Below are 14,177 nucleotides of genomic sequence, written 5' to 3'. Positions count from 1 at the left end.
GCTGTGGGGCGGAGTGGTGCTCTGCCATGTGTGGGACTAGTGTGATCACCTGGGGTGTTGTGTTGTGAATTCGTATGGAGGGCAGGCTTCCAGGGTGGTGCTGGGTTTGTAGGTAGCGGGTGTGGGGTGGCACTGTGTGAATGTGCCCATGGAGGTGGGTCTGTGTGCATAAAATGGGCATTTCCATGAGCACTCATGTATGCCCATACACACAGTTGTGGAGTGTGGCTGTACATCCGAGCAGGCAGTTAGGTGCTGACTCTACTAGCCTTTAATTTCTACAGAGTAGTGTCCATAGCCCACTGCAGTCACGACAGGATACGAGATCCATTCCTCATCATTATTCATACTAACTAGGGATACTTGGGGCCTACTAAAGCCAAACTCTCAGCCCAACCATCCAACTCATTTTGTGGTTCAACCCACCTCCCCGCTCATTACCTCTTAAAGAAAGAGGATTTGCATGCAGCAGGAGTGTGGGTAAAGAGGACTGATGCAAGCAGCAGAAGGCTGTTGGAAAAGGGGCAGGTGGCCCAGAGAGGGAGAGGAGTGAAGTAGATCAGGTAGTGGCTGGGAGGTGGATAAAATGGACAAGTGATCGGGGTCAGTTGTTATTGGGGAAAGGACTTATAAGATCTGCCAACAAAAATGTCCATCTTCACCAGCAGCACAGCTCCTGGAACTGGCTAGAATGAGCACCACTGCTTCACTGAACACCCATTGTCTCCCATCACCACTGCCTGGGCTTGAACAAGAGGAGGAGCAAGAGCAACCTCAGATATACATGTGTGTGTTGTGGTATGCAGGGCTGCTGGGGATCACTTATTATGACACAGGAGACTGCTCAGTCTACTTCATGCCCGACATGCCTGATAACGAAGACCTCAAGCTGCTGCAGAAAGTGATTGATGAAGTCCTTCCCCGATGCATAGTGACGAGTGCCAAGCAGGATCACAACATTGCCAAATTCCTGACCAATATGGGTGCTGCTACGGGGGACGTGGACAAACCAGAAATTGTCCTCTTTCCCAATATGGACTTTGGCCTGGAAGTGAGCAAACAGCGGATCTTATCTCGGCAATTCCCTTTCATTCCCTCTCATATGACTGCAACAGAGAAAATCCTCTATTTGTCCTCCATCATTCCCTTTGAGAGCCCACTCATGGTTCGAGCACTAGGTGGGCTGTTGAAGTTTCTTGACAGGAGGCGGATCGGAGTTGAACTGGAAGATAGCACAATCGGGGTTCCCATCTTGGCCTTTAAAAAGTTTGTGCTCATGGATATTGTGAATATGGACCAAGATACTTTTTGTGTCCTACAGATATTTAAAAGTGAGGTGCATCCTTCTGTTTACAAGCTGTCCAGTGGGCTGAAAGAAGGACTCAGTTTGTATGGGATTTTGAACCGCTGCAGGTGCAAGTGGGGAGAGAAACTGATGAGGTTGTGGCTCATGCGGCCCACCCGGAACCTTACAGAGCTGAACAAACGGCTGGATGTTATTCAGTTCTTCATGCTGGCTCAGAACCATGAAACAGTCCTGACTCTTCAAGAGTGCCTTAAGAATATAAAAAATGTACCTCAGATTTTGAGAAGAATGAATCTTTCACATACAAAGGTCAGTGACTGGCAGGCACTTTACAAGACAGTTTATAGTGCAGTGTGTCTCAGAGATACATGCCGTTCCCTGCCTAGCAGCATCGAGCTCTTCCAGACCATCTCACAGGTCTTCACCGATGATCTGCACTATATTGCCAGTCTCATCAGCAAAGTGGTAGATTTTGAAGGCAGCATCTCAGAAAACCGCTTCACTGTCAGACCCAATGTGGACTCCACCATTGATGAAAAGAAACGAAAGCTGATGGGTCTCTCAGACTTCCTCACAGAGGTGGCACGGAAGGAATTGGAGACCCTGGACAATCGGATTCCTTCCTGTTGTGTCATCTATATTCCCTTGATTGGATTCCTGCTTTCCATTCCACGGCTGCCCACAATGGTGGACAAGAGTGACTTTGAGATTGAAGGCCTGGACTTCATGTTCTTGTCAGAGGATAAACTGCATTATAGAAGTGCTAGGACAAAGGAACTAGACAGCATTCTGGGTGACCTGCACTGTGAGATCAGAGACCAGGAAACACTTATCATGCACCAGATGCAGACAAAGATCTTGGAGAAGTCGGCAGTGCTTAACAATGTGATTGAATACACAGCACACCTAGATGTGCTGCTAGCTCTGGCAGTGATGGCTCGAGAGAATAGCTACAGCCGTCCGTGCTTTACCCACCGCCATGGCATCCACATCAAGGATGGCAGGCATCCACTCATGGAGCTATGTGCAAAGACTTTTGTGCCCAATCCTGTGGACAGCGGTGAGGCTAATGGGCGAATAAAGATCCTTACAGGGCCCAACTCATCTGGGAAGAGTGTATACTTAAAAATGGTGGGCCTTATAACATTCATGGCCCTAATCGGCAGCTATGTCCCTGCTGCAGAGGCTGAGATTGGGGCAGTTGATGGGATTTACACCAGGATTCACAGCAGGGAATCAGTATCTGTGGGACTCTCCACTTTCATGATTGATCTCAACCAGGTTGCCAAAGCAGTGAACAACGCCACTGAGAGGTCCTTGGTACTTATTGATGAGTTTGGCAAAGGGACCAACACAGTGGATGGCCTCTCCCTTCTGGTCGCTGTGCTGAGGCACTGGCTCAAGCAGGGAACCCAGTGCCCACAGGTCTTTGTCTCCACTAATTTTCACAGCTTGGTGCAGCTGAAGCTCCTTCCTGACACCCCTCTTGTGCAGTACCTAACAATGGAGACCCACCAAGATGGAGATGAGTTAATATTCTTCTATCAGCTCAAGGAGGGGGTGTCCACTGTTAGCCATGCTGCCAATATTGCTGCGTTGGCTGGGGTGCCACCCAAAGTGATTGCACGAGGAGTGGAGGTATCAGAGCTTATCCGAAATGGAAAACCTATTAGACGTATTGATCATCCATCCAAAGGGAGCCAGCTAGAGAGATGCAAGTCTCTGGTGGAAAAGTTCCTTTGCCTAGACCTTGATGACCCCCATGTGGACTTAGAGAAGTTCATGAGTCAGGAAGTGCTGCCCTCTGCAGCCTCCATTCTGTAACCATGTAACTCTAGAAACAATAAGCTATAAGCCTCCCTTGCTGTCAAACAGCAAACATTTTGATGAGACGGAGCTTAAAATTTCCCTATAATTTCATATTAACGGGAATAATATCCCTCCTTCAATGAATTTTCTTCAACTCCAAATATGAAATGCAATCCAACATACAGAAACAACCACCCAATATCCAGCTGAAAAACACCATGGATGAGGGATATATGTTCTCCGGGGGAGATGAAATAACTTCTGCAATGATCAATAATTTCTCTGACCAGTGCTCCCACACCATATTTAAATTTTAAAACATTATTATAAAAGTTCTGTTTCCTTTTTTCTGTTTCAAACAATTGTTGTGGCTACCTATCTGTCTGAGATGTAATCTTTTTATCTAGTAGTAGCAAAGCAGGAGGGCTGGAGGTCAGGGACCTTGGTTTCTCTTCCACCTGTGTGAACTTGGGGTAAAGTCTTAACCTCTTTGTACCTGTTTACTCATTTGTAAAAAGAGTACATAATAATCTAACTACTTCAAAGCACATATTGAGGCTTAAAGGTTTATAAAGTGCTTTAAGAGTGGCAGATGAAAGGTGCTATAGAAGTACAACGTAGTCATTGCGTACAAGATCATAGTTTGGGACCTAGTTATGATACATCCTTCCTCAGCTGGTAGTACTGTGAGGGTAAAGTGCTCAGTCCCTAATGCAAGAGAGTGTGTTGCATCACACTATAGTGACTCTTCTAGTCACTTTCGTATCAGCATCAAGAGATTGCACAGAAATGTGTGTCCTATTCTCCTGAGTCAGAAAAAACATTTTGTCATTGTGCAGGGAATTGAGAATGAGGATAATAGAGGGGGAAATGGGGAAATGTCATGGGCTATAAGACATTTCTTACACCACTAACCCTCTTGCCCAGAAAAACGGCACTCACAATGGGGATTGCTGATGCAGTGGTTTAACAACCTTATAGTGTATACGTCTGGGAAAGTCCACATTCTAACTCTGCTTATTATTGGTCACCAGTAGAAATTTAATTGTGGTTTCACCCTGATTGCTGCTGGTTGTTTGTCCACATAATAAAGCAATCACATAATTTATCTTAATGGACAGTCTCTGCTCAGGAAAAGCTAGGAGCTGTCATAAATGGAATGTTGCAGGGCAGAATCAGCATGCATTGGCAGAACCATGTGAGGATGCACTTTGGTCTGTTAAAACAAGAACTGCTCTCTCCCCTTAGGTTCTATATTATAAGAATACAAACTTGTTATTATTTTGACTCCACTTACTTTTAGAAACATACAGACAGCAAGGGAATTGAAGAATGTATTGAGAATTTAAGACAGAGATTAGCATTTTAAATTTTTTCCAAATTTTAAATGAAAATTTGAGGATGGGAAAATTGCACTGGGAAGAAGGGATAGCTAGTCTTTTGCTTCCCCACTTCCCCTCTCCTTGTCCATATAATCAATGAAAGGCTCTTTAGTAAATACGATGTTTGACGAATGATGTAATAACAAACATTCATGGCACCAAGCAGCAGCAGCAGAGTATATAGGCGAATAAGGGAAGCAGAAGTAGGACTCAGTGTGCTGACTTTTCTTGTGATGTGATAACTTGACCAGCGGCCACATCCAAACAAAACAGCAGGGCATCTGACAGCTAAGACTGATTGCCAAAACTATGCAATTACTTCTCACAGTACAGCTAGCAGAAGATGTAGACAGTGGTACTATATTTTCTTTATGCTGGACTTGCTTGAGGATGGTGGTTTAAAGGAGCTAAATATGCTAATTTTATTTAAAATGAAGAAAGGTTTGCATGGGTCAGCCACTAACAAAAAAATTAGTTATAACTTCATAACTTTCAATGCCAAATATCTTCTAATCTGTTTAGTGTGTGTAGTTGAAAATGGCAAGTAAAATTAATTTGAGTCATATCAATAGGATTTTGATTGAGACAGAACTTCGATTTTGTTGCAGTGTAGTGATTTTTCCTTTAATGCGTTATGTGGTGTGCTATCAGACTACAAAATATACAACTACAGTTTCAAATAAACAAAACATACAATTGTGACAAATTAACAGGAAACGACAACAGGGATAAATTATAGCAACATACAGTTAGTATTGTTTCCAATAGAATTATAATGTACTGTCTTCAAAACAATGTGCACCAACTATGCAATTAACTTGTCATCACTGCAGTTAAATCATAGACTTGTTTACCTAGGGGCCTAATACACCACTGCACTGCACCCTGTACAGTCACTTGTATTAGTGCAAATTGAGTCTAAAATACTCCCAATCTGATTGCATTCACTTTGCAAATGGTGTCAGTGACTATGCAAGCTGCAGAGCAACAGTGAATCAGGCCTTGTACCTTCACTTTTAAAATAGTCTTGCCTGTGGTTTGTAATTACAAGATTTTGTTTTACTCACTAGGGACCTAATTAAGCAGAAATGATCAGAGAAATTCAGCATAGTCAGGCAGTACAATTTAAGGATTCAATTTCATAATAATATTTGCAGTTCTTTAGCCTCTTGCATCGAAGGCGCTCGAATCACCTTACAGCATTTATCAATGAAGCCTCATGGTAAATAAGTAATAGACTGAATCAGTCTCAACCTCTCAATACTTCATTTCACCAAAGTCACACAGCAAGTTAGTGGTAGAGCTGGGAATAGGTCTCTAACCACAAAACGAACTCACTTCTTTCATTATATACTGTAGTGTGTCCAGCACTGTACAATGCATAGAAGATATGGTACCTGCCCCATGGATTTTATTGTTGAAGGCCCCATTCCTGGAAAGACTTACACACATGCATAAAGTTATGCATATGCTCAAGTATTTCCAGGATCAGGACCTAAATTGTTTCATGTTATCCCCTTCTACAGGGGCTCCTAGTCCTACGTAGGAATGGAGAGCGTGGTATCAGCATTTGGGGGAACATTTCAATTAACTCATTCATCCCCAAAATTGTCCCACTGGACCTAGAAGGCCAAGTTTGATTAACTGTCTTCCACTTCCATCAGTTGTGGTAAACTATGTTCTTTCTCTCACCTGAGAAACTGGGGGGTGGGAGGGGAGGGGAATTCCAGAGAGATTTTCTCTCATCCGATTAACTCAATGTAAATGTAGCAGCTAACGTTGTTATCCTTCATTAGCTTCTATCCCATTAAATAAAAGAAGTCTGACCTTTTACTTTTCTCTAGCTTTAAATGTCTTAAGGGTAATCTCTTGAAGAGACTTACTTTTCATACCTCTGTAGAGTTACAGAACCTTCATTTTGAACGCAGTAATTTCTTTTATTAAACATTTTACAGCCTTGGAAAAGTAACTTTTCACAATTTTTGTTCCTTAGGAATGTCTATCTTTCCCCTGAAGCTCTAGATATCTTTGCAATAGATAGAGAAATGGAATGTTTTATCAATTTTCTCAAATTGTAATGTTTATAGATTTAGTGAGATCATTAATCCTCTGAAGGGTTGGGTTAACGGATTGCTTCTTTAAGACAGAAAACCCCACAATGTTAATGACTTGTGTCCTGAATGTTTATAACTATCCATCTGGTGGTTTGTATTTTAAATTATTTTTGATCTATCAGCTATTACTTTACAATGTTATATATATGCTCTTCCTACCATAACCTTTATTCGTTTTTCTCTGTTACTTGTAATACTGTTGTTGCATGATCTAAAAATTCATTTAAACTGTTGTTAAAATGTGTTATCTTTACCTTTTTATGCTTTGTTTATTCACTATACTAAGAGGAAATGTGCACAAAGAACTGATTAAACAATAGGAAACAAAGAATGATAGTAAATGCTGCTTCTTAAGATGGAGAGAGCTTTGACAAGGAAATACCCCATTTAATAGTGTTTACTGTTATTTAATATCAATCTCCCATGGTATTTTTCTACGGCATATCACTTAATAGCTAAGCCACTAGCATATTTATTATTCAGTGTTCTGCAGAAGTAATATGAATTAGGATGACAATAATTTGATTCTGTTATTAACAACTGCGGGGACCAACACATTAGAGTACAGGGCAGCACGATGGAACATGAAATGTACTGCAGATAAATGTAAAATAATGCACATTGGGAAAACAGTAAATATCTCATACACCCAATGGCCTCTGACATTAAAATAAATAACAAAATTAGAAATAACTGTGTATGGTCAATGAAGATCTCTATACAGTGGTGTCACTTTTACAATAGTAGGTGCTATGCCATGTCAGCCAGAACTTGTGCCCTGAAGTCTTTAGTTCCTTCCTTGATTTCCTACCTTTTATGTTTGTTATGCCCTTAAAGTACTGTGGTGTATCTTTAAAGTTTTATTCAAGAAAGAATGTTTTACAATCCAAGATTTTACTCAACCATATAATTTTCTACTTAAGCACTGTTTATACCTGGTAGTGGTACTCTCAGTGTTGTTTGTAAACATTTTCCCTGTAATGTTAATCAAAATAAAACACTTTGTTGAAAATGTACACGTAACAGGCTACTGTTAACAGCTCCCTTTATTCCCCATGCAATGTTTTGACAAATACGCTAGTTCCAACTTTACTTTTGAACATCACAGAAGCGGTTGATAAGAAATTTACATAAAACGATACACGGGGCAGAAAAAAGTGGTTGCATAGAAATATAGCTCAGTTTAAACTGATGTAGCACAATAACGGAACAGGAGTGGAATGAAAGCTTGGATCAAATAGTTATTGTGGGTCACATTTTTGTGCGCATGATTGCTTTGCGTTTTTCTCTTTCTTACCATTGTTACACTTTGCCTTTATTGATGTACTATTAACAATAACGATTCGTAGCGCTTATGTAATCAAAGAAGCTAGTGTGGAGTTTTGTGCGCGTGAGGCAAGTAATAGTTAACTATAAAAGTGCAGTTAAAAGGATGTGTCGTATCTCTTTCCTTGCTTCTCCTGGCATTCAGCACAGCATACGCAGTAGAAAGAGAGGTCACCATTTACATACTGTGCATAATCCAGATATGGATTATGATCTTTATTTGTTTAGAAACTGGTCTTTTCTGCCGCACAGTGTCAACAGAAAACAATCCAAACAAATCAATGTTTCAACTGCACACAAGAAGCGTAAGTCTTTCTCAGTACATTACGTGTACCCCATGATACATAATAACCCTGTAAATTTAAATAATTTTATCCCTTGTCTCTATTTTCCAAAAAATGGAAGACAAACATGGTAACGTTTTTGTTTATATAGCACCCAGCACACACAATATGTGTCCTCTCCATAGAAGTTTTTAAGAGCTTAAATAAAGCAGTATGGTTCAATGACCAAGTGAAACAAAGTCATTCTGCCCAATCTACTATAAAACAAACTCAGGTTAAAGCTTCCACTTTTTTCACATGGTAAACAAGAGATGGGAAAAAGAAAGAAAAACAACATGTTTATCTTAAAGATAAAACTGGGGGCTTACCCCATGATATAACAAAGTATTTAAGCATGTCCTTTAAGTTTTTTGATTAATCAGGACCTCAATGGGTGAACCATACAAACAAACTGTGGTCTAAAGGGGAAAGTTGTACCTGAAAAATTCCACACCTTTATATTGTTTCACATGTATATTACTATAATTGAATTGCTTGGAATCTCCTTTATTTTTGCTAGACAGAGCATCTGTTGCTGAAGTTGGCACCCTGATGTTGCAATGCTTAACATACCTCCAGTCCCACATAAAATGTAACTGACTTTCCAGATGTCTCCTCACACAGCTCCGTCTATTATAAGCTAAACTTCAGACAGGCAGTAATTGTTTTACCAGGTTTAGAAGACAATTGTAACTATAATGAAAACTCCTGACTTTTCTTATCAAGACCACCTCAAAAGATGGGACAAATACTGCTAAAATTTTTACATGAAATCAGCAAATAACAGTGAGTAAATTTTGGAATTAGTAAAGTTTTTTCAAATACATGTATTCTAAGCACATTTACTACAACGTATTTTTTTATAAAAATCAATTGACCTAAACAGCTCATATTGTTTCTCTCAATACTGCAGTGAAGCAATTGTTTCCCCAGCTCAGCAAAGGGAAAAAAAAATGTAACACTTGGTTCAGTATAACTGAATGAATTCTAAAAACTGAGTTAAGCTCAAATAAAACAAATATTTATTACTTAGCACTTTCAAAATATCCTAGAGGAAATCCTGGCTCAGTCGAAGTCAATAGGAGTTTTGTCATTGACTTCAGTGAGTTCAGGATTTCATTCCAGGTTTACTGAAATAGTTGCTCCCCCCCATCCCCCCGCCCTTTTCTTTTGTAAGCTTCAGAGACGATGAAGTGTGTAAGTGTGGGGGAGAGGAAGTTAGTTCAAAAGTACAAAAAGAATTGAAGAATTTGATCCATTGAACTACCTCGATTTCAGAGTATTGGATAATAATACTATATAGATTAATAAATAACTTGCAATGAACAAATTAATAGCTCATTTACACTACCAAAAGCTGAGATAAAGAGCAAATATTTTGGAGAGATCTCCTCTGCACCTGTTCACATCAGCATACATAATTAAACATTTTTAGCAAAGAATATGGAGTTAAAATATCTTGCCCTTATGGCTGATCCTCAATTTACTGTGCTTTGGTTCATGCAGAAAGTTGCTTGCCTTTTTTGTTTTCCCATTAAAATGGAAAGTGGAATGCCACTGGGAAAGGATAATGCAGTTGCAAGAAAAACAGGAGGACCTCCCCCACTCCTCCATAGAAGGCAGCCTGAAAGATTATATGATCTATAAACTCATATTCTTAAAAATGCTTTTCATTCCAGAGTCAGTAGTCCTACATGCTGGACAGTTAATTTCCGTATAATTCAAAAATCTTTATTTAAGGTACACTGGAACAATACTCCAGACAATAATTGTAATCTTTAGATTCTTTTGCAACAAAAAAAAGACCATAACTGTTAATATATCGAGACTATCAAGAGTAATATTTTGTGGTACAACTTAGACAAAACATTTTACATATTAACTTTTTTCATAAAAGACTAATATTTTAAAGTCTTACCAGTCAACCTGGTTACAAAGAAGTAGAACTTTGACTGCTCTAAAATATGGCTAAAGTAAAACTGAAGTGCTTAACATTTGTTCTCTAAAATAAACTTTTTAGATGGCTGCCGTTATGCTGCATCAAATTTGAGCTTACCTGCTTACGTAGCTCTGGTGATTTTGACAGCTTCATGAAGGTCAAGTGAGGTTTACAAGCTCTGTTTTCTCCTGCCAAGATGCCTTTTTCTTGAAATATCTTCTTCATGGTCTCTGAAGAATGAAAAATGCAGAGGCCCTAAGATATCAAATACTGTGGATGCTTAAAAATGTGCTTTCAACTTTAATACGAGTCACATCCATCCCAAGTGAAAAGTGAAGATAATCAATAAGAAGGGAAAAGCAGCTTTCTAGTTTCCTTCAAAGTTGCATGTTATATCTGAACAGATCAATCTGATAATTGCAGCTGATCTGAGACACAAGTTACTTCATTTAAAAAGAAATAATTGGCAATCTATTAAAACCAATCAATATCCAGTCTAAAATCTGTTCCTCCTACCACAATAGTACCTTTATATTTAAATTGTTCAGGGATTGCAATGAGTGAAGCAATTGAAAATGACAAAAGAAGAGTTATGGATAATGGGATTCACTAGACAAAGAAAAGCTACTCTGTGTCAAATTTTATGCTCCTTACTTGAATGAAACTCCCATTTCAGGCCAAGGGAATTTTGCTTAATAATCACCAAATTCGGCCTAATTGTGAAGGGCAAAGATTGAGAATAGGTCAAATGTGATGTTCTTCACCAGTGCTCCACAGCTAGTTAAAAATAAACAAAAAGCAAACGTCTATCTGTTGCCTTTCTGACGCCTGTGTAAAGTGGAATGTGCAGTTCAACTGACTGAGAAGACTGGAACTTTTCTTTTTCATGTGGCTATTTGCCTACATCCAAGGCTAGGCAAAGCTTCTATATTGACCTCTCTTACTCCCTCCCAGCCCATCTACCTAGAACAATATAAATGTTCAGCTTACTGGAAATTAAATCACCACAACTACAATCGAGACTAATGAAATCTATCATAGTGATCTTGCACCCCATTAGACCAGATACTATCTAGAATTAGCCAGCTTAAACACTACATAGGATGTATGCAACTGTGCTTATTAGGGCATGTCTATACTGGAACATTCAGGAAAGTTAAGGTGAACTAAACATGTGAAATCAATGTGCATAAATTAAAGAATGTTAATCTCCCATGTGGATGCTCTCACTTAAGAGTAGAGTAGTCTTAATCCTCCTTGATCAGAAGTGGGTTTTTTTAAATACTCTCTGAAATTATACCTTAGAAAATTAAAACTAAAACTTGCTTCCTGTCTATTCTGTTTTTATAAATATACTAAACAGGTTAAAGTATGAGTATTAAGTTACAGCAAGTTAAGGTCATCTTACCCCTGAATGAGAGCATCCACACATGGAGTAGGTGGGGGAGGAGAGGTTTGGGGTTAAATGAGCTTTAATATATGTTCCTTTAATTGATTTGCCTTAACTTTCCTGAGTATTTGTGTCTGTAGACAAGCGCTTGGTGTTTTCAATGGGACGACTCACAGTATGTAAAGTTAAGCATGTGCCTAAGCCTTCGTAGAATCAGGATCTAAAGGGGCACTGCAAAAGTTTTGACCTTAAAATTGGTCTAATTTAAAGCTGTGGTTACAGTATGTTGTAGAGAAAATCCTCTGGATTTGACAAGGCATAACTTCACATTATCTTTCATATCCTTTAAGTGACTATTTCCCCCAAGTGCACTCTGCAAAAATACATGATCTTAGCTAACTAAAACTAAAACCTAGCCCATTCATAACATTAGTTAGGAAACAAATTTTATTTAGGTTTCTAAGGTATAATTACAGTGTATTTTTAAAAGAAACTTAAATTATGAAAGATACCATCTTACTGTTTTTAAATCCAGAGGATTTTTCTCTACCATATTTATTTTTTTAATTTTTTCAGTTTACTAAAAGAACATCTACCTGTAAGTAGTTGTCACTTGGCCATATATTTAAAATATAGGTCCTGATCCTGCCGTCACTTATGCACACATTTCACGATATGCCAATTTGAATTCAACAAGACTATTCAAGTACTGAGTTATGCACATGCTTAAGTGTTTGTAGTATAGGGCCCATATGCAATAACAAATCCTTACCAAAATGTGTTCACTTATTGCATGTTTCTGCGTGCCCACACACAGGGGTCTGTTTTGGGGTTACTTTTGAGTGGTTTCAGCTTTTTAAAACAAAAATAAACTACAGTGATAGCATTTATTTAAAGAATACGTAGGGGTCAATCCTATACTTGTTTCTGTGGCCACCAAGAGTTCTGATAGTGGAACTAGTAAGAGGGAGTGAACAGGATTGGCTAGGGGGGGGTGCACCCCCTACCTTGTGTGCAGATGAATTCTAGGGTAGTTTCCTGCACACCAAGGCAGTAAGGATAGGAAGGGCATGGTGGACTGGAAGATTTGCTCCCATGTAGAACCTCCCATACTTGCAGAGGGGACACATCAGGATTCTGTGACCTGTCCTATTAAATCGTCAAGGCTGTAACACTGGTTGAAGAGTGGCTCTGTGGAGAGGATTCACAGTTTATGGAGAGGAATCACTCTTCATTTTCTCATCAGTGCCCAATCTGGCTATTCTGGCAAGAAACAGGATTGAAGGTTTTCTCCATAGAGAATAACATTTTATAACAGAAAAGAGAGAATATGCTGTGCGCATTCTAAACATCATGGTGGCTTATTTACTTTCAAGACTAAAACCCCACAAATCTCTGTAGACTGGAATTTGCTCCCACTGAAGTCAATGGCAAAACTCTCATTAATTTCAATGGGAGGCAGGATCCAGCCCTCTTTTTGTAGTAGCCAAAAGTAACTAACAAACCCCAGAAGTTCTACTGGCATCAGTAGAAATTTATTTATTTTATTTTTTCTTTGAAAAATTGCTCTTCTTTTTTTGACCAGCTCTAAACTCAAGGAGCCCCACTATATCCAATATGAAGGTGAGGTTGGATGGAAGGAAAATCTACTCCTAAATCAGTTGATTTTCACCATTACCTATCCTAGTAATGCATATGCAGATGCATTCAGTAGCATATTTTTAATGTTTCGTAGCATGAATTAATACTCCTGGTTCTATTCCCAGCTCTGCCACCAACCTGCTACATGATGTTGGGCAAGTCACTGCTCCTCTCTATGCTTCTGTCTCCCCTCCTATTCTTTGTCTTCTCTATTTTGACTTTAAGCTCTTAAAGGCAGGGACTGTCTCTCTGTCCACGTGTACATTACCTAACCCAAAGGGCACTGCTCTTGGTTTGGGAGTCCACATACTACCATAAATAAAATAATAAATGCTAAAATGACATAAGCTGCCTTTCCTTTTCTCCACCTTCAAGACCCACTGGGCTTCATGCAATAAGGGGCTCCCCTTGAAGCGCCTCACTATTCTTGGGGAGAAATAAGCTTAGATCACGAGAAACTTCCTCCCCACTGAGAACGTCTGCTTGTCCTTTTGGAAGGTACGTTGAGATCCACTGATGAGAGTGCTATATAAAAGCTCGGTATTATATTACTGTATAAAATATTGTTTCTCTTCTCTGCCAAGGGAGAGTCCAGACAAAATACATGTGGTGGTGGACAGTGTAAATACTTATTCATTTTAGCTGCAGCCCGGAATCAGATATTTAACACAGAGTAGCAAATATTCAATAGGCTGAATTCTACATAAACACACCAAAGCAAAAATTGACCCCATAAAGGTGAAATTCATCCCTGTGCAGAGGGCCAGCATAGGGTTGGTGAACCATTTACATCTCACTTGAGGCTGGCCCTCTGCGTGGGGTGAATTTAACCCAGAAATAGGGAAACTAATAGGGTAGGTGTGTCCATTGGTTTAAAATATACTCTAAAATGCACATTTGTTTTCTTTCCTTCATGGTTTTTCATCCAATTCAATTTATACAAGGAA

At 39.3% G+C, this 14,177-nt stretch overlaps 2 protein-coding genes across 6 annotated transcripts in view; one reads left to right on the top strand and one right to left on the bottom strand.

Annotated features, from left to right (window-relative positions):
* AKAP7 (A-kinase anchoring protein 7) overlaps nt 1-14,177 on the bottom strand; it is a 138,247-nt gene that overhangs the window by 55,331 nt on the left and 68,739 nt on the right. For all 5 annotated transcript variants that reach the window (XR_012158049.1, XM_073337323.1, XM_073337320.1 and 2 more), the window contains one exon: nt 10,317-10,429. Coding sequence is in view for 4 of the 5 variants with exons in the window: in XM_073337323.1 (XP_073193424.1) it covers nt 10,317-10,429 (113 nt within the window). In the remaining variant the exon portion in view is untranslated. The remainder of the gene's footprint in view (nt 1-10,316; nt 10,430-14,177) is intronic.
* Nucleotides 692-3,130, top strand: MSH5 (mutS homolog 5). Its single transcript, XM_073335192.1, has one exon. It carries the CDS (start codon nt 692-694, stop codon nt 3,128-3,130), a length of 2,439 nt encoding a protein of 812 aa, XP_073191293.1.

The sequence above is a fragment of the Lepidochelys kempii genome, chromosome 3 (genome assembly GCF_965140265.1).
Source record: "Lepidochelys kempii isolate rLepKem1 chromosome 3, rLepKem1.hap2, whole genome shotgun sequence".
Taxonomy (NCBI): domain Eukaryota; kingdom Metazoa; phylum Chordata; order Testudines; family Cheloniidae; genus Lepidochelys; species Lepidochelys kempii.
Note: the sequence above shows the minus strand (reverse complement) of the source record. Positions and strands in the feature narration are given on the sequence as shown.

Excerpts from the sequence above, each read along its gene's own strand:
- MSH5 (XM_073335192.1), top strand. The coding sequence starts at position 692 with ATGAGCACCACTGCTTCACTGAACACCCATTGTCTCCCATCACCACTG.